Here is a 22,766-nt window from a genome sequence, read left to right on the forward strand (position 1 = left end):
TTTTAATAATAAGTGGTTAGCTAAAAAACAACACTCTAACATGTTTCAAGTATATTATAGGATAAATAGGTGTTTTGGGACTGGCTTAGGGCTGTGATTGCCTCTAGTCTTATATCTCTTACAAGAATATGTATTTGGGACTTCCTTGGTGGCGCAGTGGTTAAGAATCCGCCTGCCAGTGCACGCGCGGGACACGGGTTTGAGCCCTGGTCCGGGAAGATCCCACATACCATGGAGCAACTAAGCCTGTGTGCCACAACTACTGAGCCTGCACTCTAGAGCCCGTGAGCCACAACTACTGAGACTGTGCCACAACTACGGAAGCCCTTGCACCTAGAGTCCGTGCTTTGCAACAAGAGAAGCCACCGTGATGACAAGCCCGCACACCACGACAAAGAGTAGCCCCTGCTCGCCGCAACTAGAGAAAGCCCGCGTGCAGCAACGAAGACCCAGCGTAGCCAAAAATAATTAATTTTTTTAAAAGTATGTATTAAAACCAACATTGTAAATCAACTATACTTCAATTTAAAAAAAGAAAGAATATGTATTTATTCCAAAGCAACTTCTGAATCCTAGACTCTTATAAATGGATAAATTGACATTACCTATGTTTATTAATTAGAGGATAGTCATTGACTTATTACTGAACCTATACATGGCTTTCACTACCTTAATGATTCATCCAAGCTCCTATAATAGCCTTAGAAAGAGAAAAACCATGTTTCTGAGGGTCTGTTTTTTTTTTAATGAAGTTTTTTTTTTTTAATTAATTTATTTTTGGCTGTGTTGCGTCTGCGTTGCTGTGCATGGGCTTTCTCTAGTTCTGGTGAGTGGGGGCTACTCTTTGTTGCGGTGCGTGGGCTTCTCACTGTGGTGGCTTCTGTTGCGGAGCACGGGCTCTAGGCACGCAGGCTTCAGTAGTTGTGGCACGTGGGCTCAGTAGTTGTGGCTCGCGGGCTCTAGAGTGCAGGCTCAGTAGTTGTGGTGCACAGGCTTAGTTGCTCTGCAGCATGTGGGATCTTACTGGACCAGGGCTGAAACCCGTGTCCCCTGCATTGGCAGGCTGATTCTTAACCACTGGGCCACCAGGGAGGCCCTGAGCGTCTATTTCAATGCATCTGTTTAAAAGAGAACCAATTTATGTTCTTTTCTTCCCTTTAGGGACATTTTCTTAAATTACAATGATATTGCCTGAAAACCTGTCTCATAAAAAAGCATACATTCAACATGATCTGTAGAAGCAAGTCCATTTATGCTAGATAAGGGGTCCTTTAGTGGCATTCAGTCAGTGAAAGACCTTTATGAGATCAGGGAGTGGGTGCTTCTACTGAAATGCCTCTCTTTGAAGGTCTCCACTGCTTTTTATATGTTTTCATTCTCTGTCCTTTAGAGCATTTGATAAGTATTTAACAAACGTCTGTCTGCCTAATATATATCAGACACTGATAGGTCCTGGGGATATAAAGTTGAACAAGAAAATAATTGCCTTCAAGAAGTTACCTAGAAGAGGAGACTGGCATTTGTAAAACGAGGTGAAAAGAATTTCTAAGGTGTCTGAGTTGAGAGAAGGGTGCACTTTTTTTACTTTACTTTTTTTTTTTTTTTTGGAATCATGTCCTACTTGAAACTGTGACCTTATGCCTTTGGTTCAGATTTCTTTCAGAGCACTCCAGTGACACCTCGGCCTCATTCCCTACTTCGAGGTGTTGCCTGAGGTTCAGTTTTCAACCCTATTTCTCATCCACTGTTGTGCTAAGAAGTTCAAGAAATACTTAGTACGTAGAGTGGGCAGGCACCACCAATGCCCTAAATTGTTTTCTGTCCTGAGTTCAAAACTCCCATGTCCACGTGAAAGGGAAATCTAGAGCTGTGTCACAATGACTTGGGGCCACGTCATAAGTCTTAAGATAACCAGCTCACCATCTTTGGGGGTATATCAGGCTGGAATATGGTGGTAGAATTCATGCATTAAATTAAAAATTTAAATCATATAACTTAGGTCTAAGATCTTCAGCTGCCTACAGAACATTTTATTTGGAAATGCCATAATTCCCTCAATCAATATAAAAAATATATATGATCACCCCCCCCCTCCAACTTTTTATCGGTCACAAGAGCCTGTCCAGCTTTCTTTTACAATCATTGCCACTATGTTAATCCAGTCTTTCATCACCTGGTACCTGGATTGTTCTATTAGTCTCCTAATTTGATTCCCTGCCTCCAGCTCTGTTCTCTCTGCATGCTGATCCATATTGCTAGCCTGATATAATCTTATTGCATATCTGCCCATAATTTTCAGTAACTCCCAATTACCTGCAGAGTTGAATTGGTATTCCACAATCTGAATCCAGCCCACGCCCCCAACTGTAGTCCCTTTCATTCATGGTATGGGAAACACCAGGGCGCTATTAGCCGGTTGGGCCCTTTCCTCCTCGCTGGGAGTTCACCCATCTTCTTGAAGCCCCAACATATGACACCTGTCTCGTCCCTGAAACCTTCCAGAAAGCCCCTGGTACCTCGCCCCCCGCCCATCTATAGCTTTTAATTAGTTCAACCAACGGTTGGGGGCACCAGTTGTTGCTGGGCTGCAGAAAGTCACCGCTCCTTATGGCCTAGATTGCTTTTTACCTTTTCAACTAAGTGGATTCCACTGAGAGCCCCTGGAGCTAGGGCCGGGTCTTCTCCGCTTCAATAAGTAAATAATGAGTTATTTTCCCTTTTCAGAGGCTGCCCGCAGAGCCTGACTCAAATTGAATAGACCAGAACTTACTGGTCTCGGGATCTGACCCACTGAGCAATCACAGGACAGGTGAGGGAGGCCCGATTAAAAGCTATAATCCTATTAGGGAACGTTCTCCGTGGGTCAGCGGGGTGCTGGGCCTGGCGCCTGGCGGCGCGTGTGGGAGGTGGGGCCTGCGGGCCAGGACTACTTTTGGCCCTCCGCAGCCGCCATCCACAGCTCTCTGCTGAGCTCCGTAGCACAGAGAGACCACCGGCTCCGGCTCCGGCTCCGGCTACGCTGCACCAGACCCCTGGCCTGGGCTTTCCGCGCAGGTTGGTTTTCCCCGCCTGTACGGGGCCGCTGAGAGGGGAGGCCGTGCAGGGGACCCCGAGCGCCGCCCATCTCTCGGGAGGGTGCTGGGGCGCGCTCGCCCTCCGCTGGCACTCCGGCCCGCCCCGCTTCCGGGGCTCCTGCCGGTGTGACTCTCAGGGGACCCCACGACGCCTGCCCTGCTCTCGGCCGCACTCGGCTCGTTCTCCTTGCCGCGCCTGGGTGCCTCAGCCCGAAGACGGCCTCTCTCCAGCGCTGCCCTGGCGCCTCCCCCAACAATCCTGGGCCCTGACCTGGCCTGGGCCCAGTGTCGGCAACGGGTCTCTGCGTCTGGCCTGGGCGGGAAGGCCTGTCAGTGCTGACGCCGGCGCGCCGCGGGGGAGGCCGACCATCCTCCGGAGGGACTGGACAGCCAAGGGTTGCTGGCGTCCTCTTTCACTGCACGAGCGTGTCCAGCTCTTGGTTGAGTGGTCATAGCTCTCCCACTTTTAACGCCCCCGGCCGCCGGCATTCTGACCGCAGCGGGGACCTTTTTTGTGAACAGATGTCTTTGAACACAGTGGATTAAAAGCCCATCTTCCCAATTTGTAGGCTGGGGTTTAAACACTTAATGGAGTTTAGTTTAGACTGGTATAATGGTTGAAAGCACTGAGCTCTGGAGGCTGTTGGGGTGCACAGCTTGGCCTAGCCAGTTTTCTTCTCTGTAAAATGCGGATAGTGTCAGTACTGACCGCCCAGAACCATTGTGAGAATTAAATGAGATATGCAGGTCAAGTGCACACGGCTAATTTCAGCTCCCGCTTAAGAGACCTTTCTCCAGAAACGTGAAAATGGTATTGACCAGCAGGTGGCACTGGTGACCGTGTAGTATGATGTACAATCTTGTCCGAATATTCCTCAAGTGTTTAGAGGTCCCCGGGAAACCTCGGCTGAGTTGGCAGCCTTAAACTTTCTTCAAGCTGTAGAGTACATTTGATATTATTAAGTAATAAAACTTTTGTTTTGGTAGGTCAAGACTAACCTGGCTGTGGCTTGCTCAAGCAGGTCATGGTGGGTCCCAAGTTTACTCCATCAAGTTCAGTGTTAGCTTTTTTTTTTTTTTTTTTTTTTAACTTCCCTGCTGCTTTAGCCTGTTGGGATGGCACCTTGAGTATGTGTTAGAATTGGTTTGGAAACTACCGGGTTAAAATAGATGTCTGCATTCATTCATAAAATATTATCGAGCACTTACTATGTGCCAGACATTGTTCTGACGCTAGTTATAACATGGAGAACAAAGCAGACACAGTGCTAGCTCTCATGGAGTTAACTTATTAGTGGACAATACCAACAATGTAGATGTAAATAAATATATAATTATAGATTGCTAAGAAGAAAAAAAGGAGTCTGTTTTTGATTGGGTGGATCACCTCATTGAGGAGGTGAGAAGCTGAGCCCTGAAAGATGTGATAAGGAACCAGTCATGCAGAGAATGAAACAAAAAGCTGTCAAATTCTGCAAACAGAATTTACAAAGCTCTAAAGTGGGGAAAAGCCAGGAAATGAAAAAAGGCTAATGCAGCTGTAGCACAATAAGTAAGGGGGAGAGTAGGAAGAGATGAAGTTGAAGTGGTAGGCTAGAGCCTTTGAGCAGGGATCAAAGGGGTTCGCATTTTATTCTGAGTGTGATAGAAGCCACTGAAAAATTTTAAGTGTGGAATGCCAAAATCCAATTTTTGATTTTAAAAGTTTACTCCTGCTGCTATGCAGAGAATGAATTGGGTGACAGGGATGAGTAGCAGGGAGAAAGAAGACCAGTAATCTAGGTGATAGATGATAATATCTTCAAATAGAGCAGTGGTGAAGATGGAGAAAAATAGACAGATTAAGATATATTTTGGAGGCAAAATTTGGAAGACTTAATGATGGATTAGAAGGGAATAAGGGCGAAGGAGGGATCTATGGTGATTTTCAGGTTTGGGGGTTAAGCAGTTGGCTGGGTGGTGGTACCATTTGATGAAATGAAGAAAACTGAAGGAAGAACAGATGGGTGGGTGAGATGGTGGAATAGAGAATTCCATTTTAGACAGATTAACTTTTAGGTATCTTTACTATATCCAAGTAGAAATATTTGATTAGCAGTTGTATATAAGAACTTGTAGCTCAGAGGAGAGATTTGTGCTGCCGATATAAATTTGGGAGTCATCGACATATGGATGATGTTTAAAACCAAGAGATTGGATAGGGTCACTGAGAGATTATTTGGTGTGATGGTTATCATCACCCTTGGGCCTGTGGCAACCAGTGTATTTGAATATCTTTTACGGTTTAAAGCATTAGATTTCAGTAACTGGGAAAATGAACTGTCATTACAGATCTGCAGACGGTCATGTATTTGTTACCCTGTGTTGCCCCAAAATGCCCCATTCTTTGGTGATGAGAGAGAAACAAGCTCTCATGTCCACAGGTGTTCCCCTTGATCTGGCCCTTAAACTTGCTGGTTTCTATTTTCAGTAGGCTGAGGGCCATGTCACTTTTCTGCCACCTACAGGACAGAACATGAAGCTGAAGGAACTTGAGCGGCCGGCTGTCCAAGTGTGGAGCCCAGCTAGCCACTACCCTGTGTATCTGGCCACAGGTATGGTGATACTGTGGATAAGAATCCACTGGAGTACATAGGTTAAAGGGAAACCTAGTATCCAGGGTTCTTTATTGTGCTTCAGAGAAAGTTTGAGAGTCATGGAAATCTGGGGTTGGCTAACAGCATATGCAAAGGGATATTAGGAGTTCCTGGTACCTGGGGGTAACCTTGGACTCTGGCTTAAGGCTAAGCACCTCATGCTTTCTTGCTTTCTTTGGAGCTACCGTTTGAAAAAGGGTATTCCAGTCCTCTCCTGTTCCTCCTCTTCTCTACTGCTTAACCATTTATACCCCAAATCCATGCATATATTGTTGCTCATTGCTGCCTCTTCCTGACTTTTCTTGTGCCTAGGAACATCTGCCCAGCAGCTAGATGCCTCCTTTAGTACAGATGGCACATTGGAAATCTTTGAGGTTGATTTCAGGGACCCCTCTCTGGACTTGAAACGCAAGGGAGTCCTTTCTCCCTCCAGCAGGTACTATGTCTGAACTTTTGATGGGTATGCAGGGCAGATCCTGCTGTAGACCCTGGTGGGGAATCCCGGGAGTAGTATGTGCTTCTCAGGGCTCATGAGGAGACAAGTGAGGGGAGAATGATCTTTAAGTAGGAGAGAAGTTAACTCTGGGTTTATTTTGCAAGAGGATTTTGAAAACACCCACTCCAACCTTTGTGGTCAGCAGCAGCAGTGTCATGCAGAATCATGTGATAGAGATGCCTCACAGAAGCCTGGAGCCACAAGTACCTGATCTGTCTCTGAATGCAGAGGAATTGGCTCCTTTCTCCCTTGGTTCTCGTGACGATAACAGCCTTACACAGTATTTCCTTGTCTGCCAGTGGGAGGCGAAAGAATGATCCTCTCCTCATTGCTGTCAGGCACCGATAGGGCACTCATGGATTTCATGGCTCTGGCAGGCTTACAGGGCTGGGTACTAGCATTCACCAAGCACATGTATACATGCCAGGCACTATGCTAGGGGCTCTGTATAATATCTTATTCATTCCTCAAAATGAGCCTAACCAATAAATACCATTATTTCCATTTTACATAGGGGAGAACCAAAACTCTGAGAAGCTAGGATTTAAGTCTAGGCCTGTCTTACTCCAAAACCTACCTTCTTTCTATTATTCAACTGTTCTTTTACAGGTTGTGTAAAGATGAGGCTTACAGTCTGAATCAATGATTTCTAAATTTTTGTACAATCAGGAAAAATGTGAATATTCACTGTACTCAAGTATATATTCAGTATAAATAATATACATGTATTACTGTACTACTTTTTAATATTAAAAATATAAATCTTTTTCTTACAGCCCAGAGGATTATCTTGCCACTTTAGAGATTGCTGGTCTAGAATGCAACTCTCCATCTTCTTGTGCATTTTTTGGTCCATCTGAGTGATTAGATTAAGTTATTTAGACAGAAGTACCCTCTTCTTTCTTTTCATGGTTTAACCTAATAATGAAAGTTAGTTTTTGTTCTCCTTTTCTTGAGCTCCTATATCACTTTGTTACAGTATCCCTTATTTTGCAGTTTTTAACATTTCTTTGTATTTCCAGTACCTTTACCTTTTGAAGAGCAGGCCTTGGCAGGTTTACCAGTAATGATGAGATATTCTTAGCCTCTAAGCAAGCATTTCGGAAAGGGCTGCTGAAAGGGGTGAGCTAACTTAATAATGTTTATACTCCTGAAGATAAGAAGAGGGGCAGTGAGCGCAAGGACTCTTTTCTTTGACCAGCCAAGCAGCAGCTTCAGCACAGTAGTGGCTCCTTAGGGCTAGGAGTTCCTAAGAAAGAGGCAATGTAATTGCTTGAGAAACCTTGAAACTGAATCCTGAGATCCATGTAGGCAGAGATTTTTGTCTGTTTTATTCACTGCTATATCTTTAGCATCTAGAACAGTGCCTGTCATTAGGTGGTTAAAAAAATCTGTGGAATAAATGAATGATATTAGAACCTTCTGGATTACCAAATGGAGTATTCATGTCCACCAGTTCAGTTTGTTATAGTTAGCCTTCAGTTAGTCTTAGTGCCTTAAGAGCTTTCCAAGGGTAACAATCTGTTTGTTTGGCAGCCAACTAGGTTGAAGGGACCCTTTTTGAAATTTTGGTACTGTATTCAGGAATCATGAAGCATCACCTCACACCCTGCTCTACCCTGCAGGAATTTGGGGACTATAACCAAAACAAATGGTACAGTTAGCTTCCTTTTTCCACCTCTATAATTGTGTCTAAAGATTGATTCTCATTCTCAAAGACCTAAGGGATTACCTTTGACACAGTTCGGTTGGGGCCTTACTGAAGAAATCATCTTAGACCCTCCAGGGTTTAAGACACCCACTTCTTTCCATTCCAGCCTGGGTTAGGTCACTTACTCAAAAGTCAGCATCACAGACAATTGACCAAGATGATCAGGGTAGACAAAGGGCAACCCATCCTTTGCTTTATGCTTTCCTCTTTTCTGTGTCATCTGCTGTTTGGTTTAATGGAAAACACAGTTGTGTTGGGTTGCTACCTTGGCTAAAACTATGTGACTTTGGGCAAATTGAATTCCATCAGTGATCTTAGGTTTCCTCGCTTATATGTAAAGAAGAGGTTGTACAAGATGACTTCTAAGAATCTACTGAACTCCAAATTTAAGTCTTATCTTCAATCTCTCCTTCCCTTTTTCTAGCTTAGTCTCCTTCCTTTTTTCCTTTTTTTTTTAAACAAATGCCTCTCTGTATCTCTTTATTATTAACTATACATACTCTTCAAAGTCTTCCCCCTTCCATTGCCTGCCCTTTTTACCAGACCCATGCCTCAACCACATTTGAATCCTGAAGATCCCCTTATCCTCAACCCATGGTGTATCAGAGAAATATTGTCTATTTAGAAATACCTGACTGAAAGAGAAATGTTCTGAAACACTGGTATGGGTGAAGATAAGGGACAGCTTTAAGCTATAAATAGAGTGAAGAGAGTGTGTGTGGATTAATGCCACTGGATGCAATCAGAATCAATATGGATTAGCATGTGCACTGAAGCAAGAGATGTTTGGTTTGTTAGATGAATCTCACTCAAGAAGAAAGCTATCTGGGAGAATAATACATTGTTTATGTATTGACTTTTGAGTTGAGGACATAGCTGCTGTGGCTGAATGAGTTCAGGGCTCAGTGGGTGACTTGCTGCACTCTACCTCTGTCTACGCTGAGGTTCTAGATCTCTGAGTGGCCTCTGTAACCTATGTCTGACCCATCCTCTAGTAACATGGAGAAAGTAGGTGATCTATCTTACAATACCTTTATCTCAGTTCCAGCTACTTGGGGAGCACTGTGACCCCTCTTTAGGTGCCTTTGTAAGGGACAACACTAAGCAGTAAAAGATCGTTTTGGTACCACTCCTAGTTTTCTTGTTTCTAAGACTTGCCTTCTCTCTAGAGACATCAGGATCACAGAGGAGAGAGAGCATGGGCTTTGTTGTTGGACAGACTTGGGTTCAAATCCCAGCTTTGCCATCTACTGTCCTATCAGACACATTATTTAACTTCTCTGACCCTGTTTTCTCTACTGTAAATTTGAGTAACATAGTTGGCACATAGTAGCCTGGTGCATACTAGGCATTCAGAAAAGTCGTTCTCCTCTCGGACAGCCGTCGCTCCACCCCAGTGTCTTTATTCTCTAGCTTGGAGCACTGCCCTCATCTGTCTGACTTTTAAGGAAACTTGGATTTCCTCAGTTATTTTGGCCAGGATGTGGACAAACTCATTTTCACTTTAATCCACTAACATGAGGTTGGGATTTTTCATAAGGAACTTCACTAAGCAAATAAAATCAAAATCCAAAACAAAGAAGTACAGAAATCATGGGAGCAAGAATTTATACAGCCCATACTCCTAATCATAAGGTAGCTGAAGCTTGGCCTCAGATGAGCTTAGCTGGTGTGACGTTCTGATCTCACAGGTCTCAGTTTATTCTCTCCAGCCTTGTCTTTCTCTTTTTGCCAGGAGCATAGCCATGAGTTGATTGTTGGGGCTGGTTCTATCTTTATGCATTCAACTTCTTCCCATTGTTCTATGCTGGTGTGCAGTCTGATGTATCTAGTACAGAGGTTCTTAACCTCGGCAGCTTATTAGAATCACCTGGGGGGCTCTTATTAGAAATGTAGAGGGCCTGTCTCTGGAAATTCTGCTTCACAAGGTCTGGGTGGGAATCAAGGAACCTGTATTTTCTTTAGGTGCCAGCCCTCATTCTGTGATGCCATATGGTCTCCATCATTGCCATCATTATCCTGAGAAGCTCCTTAGCAGAGAATTCCACCTGTATTCTCATGTTTTCAAAGTTCCCACCTTCCTATACAAACTCATCTCCCTATACCTTCTACTTAAATCTCTTAGCTCCTATTTGCAGGCCAAAGGCCATCTTTTTTGTTTTATAACTTTTTATTTTTAAAATATTCAAACACAGAAAAGTTGCACAATAGTACAATGAACAATCATATACCTTCATTTAGACTCATCAGTTGTTAATGTTTTGTCACATTTGCTCACATGCTTGTGTGCTCTTTGTACACACACACACACACACACACACACACACACGGCTGTCCACTTGCAGGGCAGAGATGATTGATCAAGTCTCCTTCCTTGCCTGACTCGTCCCAGGTGTTCCCCCTCTCCCAGGTGTTGTCTATCACAGCTATTCGGGCTCCAGTTTCACCCTTACTAGTGAAGTGTTAACAATAGGAATGTACTTTCTGCATGCTTACACAAAGAAAAGTCATTTTGTCACACCCCGTATTCTGCATTTCAGCCACTCTAAAGTAACTGGGCCCTCTTCTCCGACCCTTTGATGACTCCCATGTGGTCTCAGGTACCTTTTACTCTGATTTTGTATGTCATGTTGTAGGTCACTGCATTCCCATGTGAATTTCCATGGCCATACCTACCTCTGCTTCCTGTGTGACCTATTAGAGGCTTCTCTGGCTAACCTATTGACTTGCCCTCTGCCCACCCTGTTGACTTGCCCTCTGCCCATGCTGAGCTCTAGCCCCTGGATGACATGGCAGCCTCTGGAGCCAGCATGGAACACATTCTTCTGTCCTGTTAAGGTCAACGCAACCTTAGAAAATATAGCCTTTCTGACAGTAGCTTTAGACCCACCGTTTGTTCAGCTCTGCTGTTTTTGTTCAGATGCTGACCTGGTCTGAACTAGTGCTCAGCTCTTCACTTTTGACAGGTTGGCTCTGCAATAATGACTGGCCAAACAGGTTCCTGCCTGGTCGCCCCATTCAATTTCTTTGCTGATTGTTCCCAGGGTGTGGGAACATTTGATTTCAGTTAGAGATCTTATGACATCATTCAATGTGAAATCTGGCTTCTCGGAAGGCTGCGGAAATATCCTTGTCTAGTAGGATAGCCAAGTGAAATGGAGGACAGACCACCTGTGAGGCTTTGGGGATTTCACATGCCTTCCCTAGGGGCTTTGCAGGGGACCCATACTTGTGTGCAGGGAGCCCAGGGTCCATCTCTTTCTTGTGTGAAAGATGCTCAGAAAGCCAGAAAAGTATTTCCCAAGTGGTGCATTTATTCTTTGTGCCTCTGTGTCTCTAGGGCTGGCCCACTGAATCCACATGGTTGTTGCAGTGGACTAGACACATGGGAGAGGCATGGGATGGGAAAGTCCTTAGATCTTTTCTCACTTCCAGTTTAAGAGGGAAGAGGGGACAGCAACTGTTGGCCTAAGGAACCTGCTTCTATTCAGGTGTAGAAGAGTTTGGATCTTGCTCTAAATAGAAGACAGTATTTTATGATGGTTAAGAGCTCAGGCTTTGGCATAAGAGGGGCCTAACTTTGAACCTTGACACTGTCACTTCCTAGGTGTCAAATGGGAGGAAAATTACTAACTGTATATACAGAAGTTTCGCAACTTCTCTGTGCCTCGTTTCCTCAATTGAAAATGGAGTTAATACCTCATGGCGTTGTTGATCAGCTAATACATGTAAAGCACTTAAAACAGTGCCTAGTACATAGGAAGTTATCAAAATAAGTGTTAGTTGTTATTTGAGTTGGGAGGATTAAAAAGTAATTTATTTGAAGTGTTATTCACTGGGTTTATATTAAACCCAATAATATTAACAAAAACCAAAAAAAGCACCCCTCCCCCAGCCCCATGGCGGTGGCCTCCTGGCTTCTAGTGTAACATAGATGGAACATTTTTTCAGCCAAAGGGAAGGAGGACCAGGCAGAGGAGGCCTCTGTTCTGTGACTGGGAAATGAGGGAGACAGGCAGGCCCTGACTAAGGGTGGGGATGCCTGCATAATGTCAGAAGCTGACAGAGATGCCCATTCTCCACTTATTGACATGGACCTGAGTTGGTGCTGATGCCATTTCCTCCTCTTTGTAGGTTTCACAAGCTGATCTGGGGGAGCTTTGGCAACAGGCTTCTGGAAGGCTCCGGGGTTATTGCAGGCGGCGGGGATGATGGCGTGCTTACTCTATACAGTGTGACCCACACCCTGTCTCCGGGAAAGGAGCCTGTGATTACCCAGATACGAAGCACACGGGGACTGTCAGAGCCCTTGACTTTAATCCTTTCCAGGTGCTACATTTCAGTTAATCAGACCCGGCGGACAGATCTGAAGGGAAGCGTTTGCTTGTGACCTGTGGTCTCTAACTCTGAGCCCTTCCCAGGTTGTTGTGGGGGTGGCTTTGGAAGCCCCGCATGGGGGTCTCCTTCCCCCTTTTCTGCTCTCATCTCTTCCTGGGAAGGCGGGTCTCCAAAGGCCTGTTCCTTCATACAGGGCAACCTCCTGGCCTCAGGGGCCAGTGATTCAGAAATCTTCATTTGGGATTTGAATAACCTGAGTGTGCCAATGACCCCAGGATCCAAGTCACAGGTGAGGAGCCTTCTGGTGCTGCTGCTTAAGAGTGTGCACCTGATTTTACCGGGGAGCGTTGAATTCTGGAGGCAGCCAGCGCACAGGAGATTTCCATCTTCACCACTGGAGGGCACTAAAGCGCCACAGACTAATGTGCTGCCTACCAGCCAGATAATAGAGAGTTGGCGTCGGGTGGGGACAGGTTGGGGGCGGCTTGTGGTCATTAACGGACCTAGGGGTTTCTGGAAGGCAAATGAAGAAGGGTGAGGGGAATAAAAGACATTGAGAGAAGGCGTGAGCGTACCATTTATCGTAGTATAGCTTAGGCAAGCTTGGGCCCTGAGCTTAGCTGACCAGGGGCAAGAGTAGGACACCCAGATACACCCTTGTCCTTTTTGTGGGAGGATCAGCATTGTCTTTGTATCTGGTTCCCCCATGCGGTTGGGGGACTCGTGTGTGTCTGTCTCTGAGTGTACCTATCTTGTCAGTCTGTAACTGGGCCCATCTTTTTCTTCCTCGCTTTTGTTTCTTATGCTTACAGTATCGTGAGGTAAGTTCAGTATGAATATGATAGCACCTTGTGCCCTAAAAGTTTCAATGGCTTTTCTCTCTGCCTCATTCTCTCTGGGGGTCTTGGGTGTCTATATTTCCCTCCCTCCCTCCCTCACCTTTTTCCTCCCCCTCTCTCTCTTGTCAGAGACAAGAGGGCTGTTTTAAAATCTTGACTCTGTCCTCTCAGGAGCACTTTGGGATAGGAGTAAAACCCAAGTGCATCTGTCCGTCTGAGCTTCTACACCAGTTTCCTAAAGCATCCTCTCTGGAAAACTACCCTCCCAGCTTCCCGAGACTGGCTTGGTTTGGATAGCCCCATGTCTACTCTTGGCCTTTCTGTGGGTGGTTGGGAGCAGTGGAAGAGCAGCTGTCTCTTGGTCCAGGGGTGACAGGTTGTCCTCAACCTGCCCCCCCCCCCATCCTGCCTCAGCAGCCCCTGAAGACATCAAGGCACTCTCTTGGAACCGTCAAGTTCAACACGTTCTGTCTTCTGCTCACCCCAGCGGCAAGGCAGTCGTGTGGGATCTCAGGAAGAATGAAGCTATCATCAAAGTCAGTGATCACAGCAATAGGGTGAGTTGAATACAGGCAGAATATAGGCTCGGGCTCTGCTGTCTCTCTCAGGCCTAGTTTTGGAGCTGCTCTCCCCCAGGCCAGGGTTCTGCTTTCGGCTGTTACACCTGTGGATTCAGCCTCATAGCAGATTTCCATTGAGAGTGAAAGCTTAGGGAAGCTAAACTGATCTGATCTGGAGGCTTCTGGTGCTCCTTGCTTATGGTCATCACTTATTCCCCGATGGCTGTGGTGTTCCCAGTCACATAGGAGAGACAAAAAACCTGCCCTCAGAGAGGTCCCATTTCAGCTGGACAAAAAAGGTTCATAACCAGAAGAGTCAGGTTACATTGCCCATTGGGGTCTGTTTTGTTCACAGATGCATGGCACCCAGACATAGCCACCCAGTTGGTGCTACGTTCAGAAGATGATCGTCTTCCAGTAATTCATCTGTGGGACTTGCGCTTTGCCTCCTCACCCCTGAAGGTGCCGGAGAGTCACAGCAGGTAGCATCTCAAACCCCATCCACATCCTTGTTGGAGGGTGGGGGCATAAATGACCTGGGTAGAAGGCAATGCATGCCTCACTTTGGCTACCAGACATTCTCCCTGGCTTCAAAGCTATCCCAGTGAACACATAGTTACCCAGTTCTAGTTCCAGCTCCAATCAAGAGGAGTTCCTTTAGACCCAGAGGTTATGGAAAAAGCCTGAGTTTCCATCTAACTTCCAGAGATGAGAGTGGGGATAGGGTCATGAGAAATACTGGAGCCAATGTTTAGTCCCCCTGGGAGAGTCCCCAAGCTCTGATCTGAGGATGGTACTCATTTCTTTAGGTGATTAGGTTGCCTCCTTCAAGAGTTCTTAATAAGAGAACCTTGGCTCCTGTCTTTTCTGTGAACAGGCCTGCCTCTGAAGCTGTAGCTCTTGGGCCTACAGCAGAGAAAGCAGCCCCATAGTCTGTTCTTTCTAACTCAAGGGCCGTGCCCCTTGGGGACTTTTGAGCGTTAGGTCCTCACTGCCCTCTTGGGCTAAAAGCACCCATAGGGATGGGTGCTTGCCTGATTCATGTTGATTCATAATTCCTACCCTACAATCAGGGAAGAGAAGCAGGCCATCCTTCAGTGACCTGTAGGAGGCAGAGTGGTATAGTGCATCGTGCACAGGCTCTGGGATTTGACTTGGGTTCTGGCTGCTTGACTGCTGAAAGTTCCTTAATTTCCTCCAAAGCCTCATTTTCCTCATTTGTAAAATGAAGTCAGACTGCTCATTTTGGGGGGATGAGATTTATCCAAGATACATAAGGCACCCTACTCACAGTAGGCATTCAGCAAATGTTAGTTCCTCTTTCCTTTCCTTTTTAGGGGGCACCTGTCAGTGTCATGGAGTCAGGCTGATGCTGAGCTACTGCTCAGTAGTGCCAAGGACAACCAGATCTTGTGCTGGAACCTGGGGAGCAGCGAGGTAGGCTGGCCCTTCTGTGGGCCTGCTGGGATGGTAGGGGAGTCCCGGCTGCACCTGTGTGTTCTGGGTTTCCTTACCTAAGTCAAGGTTTCCTTAATGGTTGTGTTCCCTCATATTAGGTGGTGTATAAGCTACCCACACTGAGCAGCTGGTGCCTGGATGTGCAGTGGTGCCCTCGGGACCCTCCAGTGTTCTCTCCTGCCTCCTTCGACGGCTGGATCAGTTTATACTCTGTGATGGGTAGGAGCTGGGAAGTCCAGCAGATGAGACAGGCTGACAAGGTTTGAAGGGCTTGGTGGAGAATGCTGGAGGGAAGGGACTGTCTCTGTTTGGCGGGAGAGGGAAGGACATAAGCCTGGAAAGAAGTGGGGACTATTGGAGACTTGGGAGACCAGAGCCCTGGGTTTGGGAAGGCTGAACCTTTGCTCCAGTGCCCATCTTCCCAGAAGGATGTCAGTTCCTGCCCAATACAAAGGAGGCCTTTACCTTGACTCTTGCTCTTGGATGTTCCTGGCGGTATTTTGAGGAAATTGGACCTCCATGCTAGGACCCTTCACTATTTTGGAAGTATGAACTGTCCTTCCTCCCTGCCTCCTATAGATCCATTTTGTGCCACACTCCACTGTAGACATTGGATGCAGTAGGCTTTCCAAGAGCCTTATTGCATGGGAGTCCCATCCTCACTACCAGTCCCCTGGAATATGAGAGTCCTGCCTTTGTGGGCCAAATTGGGTGTCTCAAGGATCCCTCCCAAAATGGGGTTTGTAGGTAGAGTCCCTGGCTAAGCCACCACTCCACACTGGTGATGCAGGTGTCCTTTTGCCCTCAGATCTCTTCTTCCTTTAGCAAAGTCCAGCGTCTCCCACCATTGAGGTGCCAGAGCAAGTGGCCCAAGCATCATTGATACCTCCCCTGAAAAATCCCCCAAATGGATGAGAAGGCCAGCAGGTGTTTCATTTGCTGTAAGTGTAGTGTGTGTGTGTGAAGCCTACTGTGTGCCCAGCATGGAACTGTGTTCTGTAAGAGGTTTATTCTCACTGCCTGTGTCTCAGGTCAGGTCCCACTTTACTGCTCAAGCAGAGTTGCTGTAGCTTCCCTCTCTACTCCTTCACCCTGCTTGCTGTGCCAGTCCTGTCTAAAAGGAATTGATTGCTTTAGAGCTCTCATTTATGGAGAACTGCCTGAGATTCCATCTGATTTTTCTCCACATCTACATACCTGGACTGGTAGTGAGTCCAGGCATGGTTAGAATACAAAAAGAACAGGTTGAATACAAAGCAGGGAAGAAAAAAAAAATGTAGATTTCATCCTCTCCCTCCTCTGCTCAAAACCTTTGACTCCCCTGCCATTGCCTTATAGACTCAAGGCCAAATGTACACAGAGCACCACTTACCTCCAGTTTTTTGGGGGAGTGGGAGCACTGCCCTAAACATCAAGTTTATTGTGCCGTTCTCACATTCCAAACCCAATCCCCCCTCTCCCAGTGGGGGACGGCAGAGGGAAGGATTTTCACAGTGCCTGCAGGCCTCCCCAGCAACGTTCCCCTCCTAACCCTCAGTCCATCTATCCGTGGTCCACTGAGACACAGCTAGGACAAGAGCTGAGGAGAAATGGGAATCTCTCCTTGGGACAACAGGAGGAAGAGGCTAGAGAACTTGGTACCCACCACCTCCCATGCCCCAGGAGAACAGAGGTCAGCAAACCGTCCATGCCATCCAGCCCAGTGGAGTGGGGGAGAGGAAGATGATGGTGACTCCAGCACAGCCGGGCTTGCTGCTTAGGCGCCAGAGGTGTAGGGAAGAGGCTGGGGCAGCAACACAGGAAAGGCTTTCTCTGCAGATCCAAGAGAGGAAACTATCTTTGGAGCCAGAAAGAAAAGACCTTGGGATACTTTCCTCTTCCCCCCAGGTCCTTTGTAGCAGCGGGCAGCTTCTTCACACTGTCTGTTCAGGAGGCCACTTAGTGGCTGGGGGGATGGGCCTTGTGGAACAGTTACACAGGACACTGGAAGTCTTTGAAGGTGTTGTGGGGTGTGGCCACAAGCTCCTAGCTGGAGGAGCCCACCTCTGGGGATGTCAGATAGGAAGTGAACTGCTCTGGCTTCAGCTGACTTCGATGGTAGTTCTTGTAGATTGTTTCCATGAGAGTCTTTCTCTTGCCGTAGGATGACCAAGGCTGGGGCTCCAGGACCAGGATGCCCCTAGGAGGTAGGTGCCGGTAGATCTGGCAAAACACGCACTTCCCCTCGTCTCTCCAGTTGAGACGCACCCACCTGTGGAGGCGGAGGCAGAGCGCCACGTCTTAGGTGAGTGTTTGGACCTGCACCAGCCCATCTCGATCCAGCGCAAAGTTACCTGCCCTGGGGAATTCTCTGCTGAACTAAAAAAAAAAAAAAAGGCACTACAGCAGGCGATGTTGTCCAACTTCCACTTCCCCCGAAATGGCCAAGTCCTGCTCCAGTTACATATGTCTACTTTCTGTTCTAGGAATAACTCAACTCTGCTGCCTTCACCTGTACCTTACCCTTCAGCTTCTCTCCTGAACATTGAATCCTACTGCAACCTTTCAAGGTCGCTTGCTTAAATACCACCCCCCTCCATGATGCCCATCTTTAACCCCATCAGAGGTGAAGAACTCTGAGGTCCAGGGGCCTGAATTCTTAGCATAGCTGTGTCTCTTACCAGCTGGGTAACCTTGGGCAAGTCACTTAACTCAGGACTTCAGTGTTCTTATCTGTAAAACAGGGATAGTAGTACCTGCTGAGCTTCTATTTGTGAATTGACATGAAACTCAAATAAGAATATATGTAAGCACTTTGTAAAACTATCGAGTATTATACAAATCCAAAGTTAAGATGGTTCTGTTTAGCACAATCTGTAATGTAGATTTTGTGCTGTAAGAGAGGAGAATTCTGGCTGGGAACATTCATAAAGGAGGGGGTAGTAGTGAATGGTTGGGGACTAGAGCAGTAGTTGTCAAGCATGGCTGTAGTTGGAATAACCTGAAGAACTTAAAAGAAATACTGACGCCCAGTACCACCCCCAGAACTTCTGATTTTTTTGTCTGGGGTACAGCCTGGTGACTTCGGATAGCTCCCCAGGTGGTTTTAACGTGCAGCCAAGGTGAAGAACTGCTGGAGTAAAGGAACTTTCCTGGGCTCTGCTTTTGTGCCAGGTGCTTTATATAAAGTACCTCATTTGGAGAGAAGGATGCTCAGGTGGGGTTGTTGTGGTGGTTGAAGGCACAGAAGCAGGAATGAACTGGGCACTTCGGAGATGCGGAGAGATCACATGAATGAACAGAGAGAGAGGTGCTGGAGAGGTAGGTCTGGCCCTGATTTTGAAAGATTTTGTGCACTCTAGGCCGAGGAGCATAAGCTGTCTCCGGGGCCTTGTGAAACCAGTACAGGCTCCTGAATGGCAGCAGGGATAGGGTTGTAGTCTAAGGCTTGGAATGGAGGAGGAAAAGACCAGTGCTAGCACTGGGCATGGGAGACATTGAACAGGAAGAGGGAAGACTTTGTCGTTGCTCAGCTATTGTGGGTAAAAAGACTGTGATAATGCCAAGGAGTTAAGTCCAGGTGACTGGGAGAAAGACAGGTGAGGAAAAGATGAGTATCATGTACTGAAGTTTTAAGTTGATGGTGCTGAAAGTGCAGGGGTGGTTTTGGGGTGGGGGTACATTCACTACTGAATTCCTGATCCTATTCTACCCCCAGGAGTTCTCTTATTATTGCTTTCCTATCCTAGGGTCGACCAATAGATAGCCTTCCCTGTGATCCTGACTTGGTGTTAATTTTTGCCTTAACCCTTCTTGTTTTTCCTCACCAGTTTGGGGGGAAGCTGGTTACCTTTGGCCTCCCCAGCACCCCTGCCCATCAGGTGCCACAGCCTTGCCTCCGCCTAGTCTTCATCAGTCAGGTCACCACAGAACCTGAATTCCTCATGCGGTCAGCTGAGCTGCAGAAGGGCCTGGGATCAGGAAATCTCCTGAATTACTGTCAGAACAAGATCCAGCAAGCATCACTGCAAAGCGAAACGATGCTCTGGCAGTTCCTGAAGGTAGGAAGCCTGAAGGCTGGCTGCTCAGAAGTGTTTCTCCAAAGCCGGGCACCCCAGCCTCTGTCAACAACCACCACATGGCCCAGATTACAGAGGGCCTAACCCCGCTGGGATTTTTCCTACATGGCACCCACCCTGGGCACAAAATCTTCACCCTTTACCCAAGGCTCAGAGACCATTTATGGCTAGGGAAACTGAAGAGTACAAGCAGCATTTGCCTTTTTTCTACTGTTGCTGATGTCCTGGATACTTTACCAGAGCCAAGGTGAAGGCTTTCACAGTGCCGTGCCACAGGGCAGTTAAGGTGATGGGAATGGAGAAGAAAGAAAGGGAAAGGAAGGGAAGAAGATCAGCTGGAAGGCTTTGAGTTGTTTCAGGTAACCCAAGGCAAGTCATTGTGGTGGGACTCAGGGCTCAAGTCCCACTCTACTCTGGAGGCATGGCTTCAGTTGCAGCATCAGTTTAATTTCAGGTTGCTTATGACACCATGATGAGTGCTTTACGTGTCAAAGGAAGTGAGCATGTGAGAGGAGAGAGCTGAAGAAAGAAAGAAAGAACTGGACAGGCAGTGAGAGGATTAGTCATATCTTTGGGATTATAGAGTAGAATGCAAAAAGAAGGACAGGGCCTGTCCTGGGGTGTCTGAGAAGAACTTGGAGTCTGTGCTTCAGATATACCAGAACTTTATGAAGGTCGACACCAGGAATCTGAGAAGGAGAAAAGGATCTGAGGAAGATCATCCACCGTAGAATGAAGCTAGAAAAAGATGTGGGAAGAAAATAGTAAGAAGTAATGCTATTGTTATAAGCAGGATACAGGTAGTAGCTCCAGGAATGGTGGGGTGGGAAAGAGTAGAGGGAATAATCGGGAGTTCAGCCTTTACTCTGCTGAACAAAGGAGGCATTGGTGCCCATAGGACAGAGGGGAGTCTGATTTAAAAGCTACACAAGAGCTGTCCATGATGATGGTCCTGAAGCTGAGTATGGATGAACATTTCCAGGAGAAGAAGATAGAAGAAGAAGGGGGCCCTGAGAAATTATGAGAAAGATCATAGTAAGAATTCGTGGTTCAGTGTAGGATAAATGAAGGGCCCAGGCCAGCTAGCCCATTAGGGTAGGGCTTCAGGAAGCCTTGGCCCTTAGTATCTGGAACACTGAGTGGGTAAGCTGACTTCATTTACTATATCCATGCAACTTCACTTAGGAGTCTTCTCACCTAGCCGTTTAGACTCATAAGACTACTGAAGGCTCACTTGGCATCAGTCTCCTCAGAAGGATAGGGGACAGGAACCACAGCTTGTCAGCAGGGCAGCATCAGGGAGCATCAGGTGGTTCTCTTCTGTGGGAGTCCTTGTTACAGTCCATGAGGCAGCTTAGAGTTCTCTCCTTCAGCTCCCCAGGTGCAAGAAGATGAGATATACATCAGGCTGGTGTGCTAGCTGCCCTGGCTTGGAAGCCCTAGGCCCACAAGAGCCAGTATCTCTCGTACAAACTCCAAAAGCATAGCTTCTAGGGTCCCTGCAAGGGATCTGTTTAGTACAGGAGTCCTTGCTATCAGGGAAGCCCATAGCATGGTGTCCACATCAATTATTTATAGTTTACATAGTTCCGGTCCAGATGCAATTTACCAGTCACAAGCTGTGTTGCCTAGAAACATAGCTGACATTTTACTCTTATCAGGCTACCAGGGCAATAGATCTAGGAAGTCAACTGAAGGTCCAGTTCTCATTGCAGAAGGGGGAAGGGTTTGTTAACACCTCTGCCAACACCCCAACAGGAATCAAGTCTGGGGAGAAATAGGGAGAGATGGTGTTGGCCTCAGTGGGCACTTCGGGTAGTACAGAGAACTACATTTGAGGGTGCACTGGCACAGATGTCCAGCTGGTGCAGGAGAGCGGCTTTCACATTCATTTAACGGCGATCTCTATGTTCTGTGGTTCCTTAGGTGACCTTAGAGAAGGACTCCAGAATGACATTGCTGAACCTATTAGGATACAATAAAGAAGAAACTTCAGAAGAAGGCAAGCTGCTTTCACATCAGAAACGTGCTTGACGCAGAAAAGAGAATATCCTGCCGGTGGAAACCATCTCAGAATACCTCTTCCATTGATGCATATGCGAGCATTTTACCTCCTGAAGGTAGTCTCTCTCTTTCCCAGGAAAATACCTCGAGGATCTTAGCGAGTCCAGTTGGGGGGGTATGGAGGTGGGAAGAAAGCATAATGCTTATTTGACCTCGTGCTGGGAAGAGTGGTACTCATAAGTCTCTCCCTGCAGGTGGCCGCATGGTTGAAGAGTGATTTGGGGCTGGGTGAGAGCCCTCAGCCCAAGGGAGTTGACCTCAACAGTAACAGACAACAGGCCTTTTGCATCCAGGTGCGGTAGGAGCCCAGCCAGCCTAACCTAGGGTAGCATAGAAGATCTGCCTTTAGGGTATCTTCCCCTTCCTAGCCCTAAGCTTTGCTCTCAGTAAGTGCTCAGCTTCTATGGAAGTCTTCAAACTCCTCACTCATTTAAAACCAGAGTGAGACACAGAGACCTAGGCTTTTAGGCTAGGAGTAGACTTGTGTTTTGACCATGAAGTAGAGCGCTTCCCAGACCATTCCCGGTTATTCTTTCAGCTTTTTACCCGTTAAGGGCCAACTCTTTTCTTTTTAATTGAAATGTAGTTGATTTACAATGTTGTGTTAATTTCTGCTGTATAGCAAAGTGATTCAGATATCCATACATTCTTTTTAATACTCTTTCCCAGTATGGTTTATGACAGGATATTGAATATAGTTCCCTGTGCTATACAGTAGGACCTTGTTGTTTATCCATTCTATTTATACTAGTTGGCATCAGCTAATCCCAAACTCCCACTCCATCCCTCCCCCACCCCCTCCTCCTTGGCAACCACAAGTCTGTTCTCTATGTCTGTGAGTCTGTTTTGTATTGATAGATAACTTCATTTGTGTCATATTTTAGATTCCACATATAAGGGATATCATATGGTATTTGTCCTTCTCTTTCTGACTTACTTCACTTAGTATGATCATTTCTAGGTCCATCCATGTTGTTGCAAATGGCATTATTTCATTTTTTTTATGGCTGAGTAGTATTCCACTGTATATATGTACCACATCTTCTTTATCCATTCGTCTGTGGGTGGACATTTAGGTTGTTTCCACGTCTTGGCTATTGTGAGTAGTGCTGCTGTGAACATAGGGGTGCATGTATCTTTTGAATTATAGTTTTGTCTGGATATATGCCCAGGAGTGGGATTGCTGGATCATATGGCAACTCTATTTTTAGTTTTTTGAGGAACCTCCATACTGTTTTCCACAGTGGCTGCACCAGCTTACATTCCTACCAACAGTGTAGGAGGGTTCCCTTTTCTCCACACCCTCTCCAGCATTTGTTATTTGTAGACTTTTTAAAAAAATAAATTTATTTATTTTATTTATTTATTTGTGGCTGCGTTGGGTCTTTGTTGCGGCGCGTGGGCTTTCTCTAGTTGCAGTGAGCGGGGGCTACTCTTCCTTGCGGTGCGCGGACTTCTCATTGTGGTGGCTTCTCTTGTTGTGGAGCACGAGCTCTAGGTGCGCGGGCTTCAGTAGTTGTGGCACATGGGCT

At 46.6% G+C, this 22,766-nt stretch overlaps 1 protein-coding gene across 1 annotated transcript in view; it reads left to right on the forward strand.

Annotated features, from left to right (window-relative positions):
- The first annotated feature begins 2,981 nt into the window (after positions 1-2,981).
- Positions 2,982-22,766, forward strand: part of SEC31B (SEC31 homolog B, COPII coat complex component) — a 32,302-nt gene continuing 12,517 nt past the window's right edge. Inside the window, 18 exon segments of the mRNA XM_081231973.1 lie at positions 2,982-3,054; positions 5,582-5,668; positions 6,023-6,146; positions 12,052-12,194; positions 12,197-12,246; positions 12,449-12,544; position 13,509; positions 13,512-13,655; positions 14,010-14,136; positions 14,992-15,091; positions 15,211-15,372; positions 15,921-15,959; positions 15,965-16,016; positions 16,019-16,053; positions 18,922-19,152; positions 21,097-21,159; positions 21,161-21,172; positions 21,429-21,527. Coding sequence (XP_081088099.1) covers positions 5,590-5,668; positions 6,023-6,146; positions 12,052-12,194; positions 12,197-12,246; positions 12,449-12,544; position 13,509; positions 13,512-13,655; positions 14,010-14,136; positions 14,992-15,091; positions 15,211-15,372; positions 15,921-15,959; positions 15,965-16,016; positions 16,019-16,053; positions 18,922-19,152; positions 21,097-21,159; positions 21,161-21,172; positions 21,429-21,527 — 1,557 coding nt within the window. The 5' untranslated portion in view covers positions 2,982-3,054; positions 5,582-5,589.

This window comes from Mesoplodon bidens (genome assembly GCF_964165515.1).
Source record: "Mesoplodon bidens genome assembly, chromosome: 1".
Classification (NCBI taxonomy): Eukaryota; Metazoa; Chordata; class Mammalia; order Artiodactyla; family Ziphiidae; genus Mesoplodon; species Mesoplodon bidens.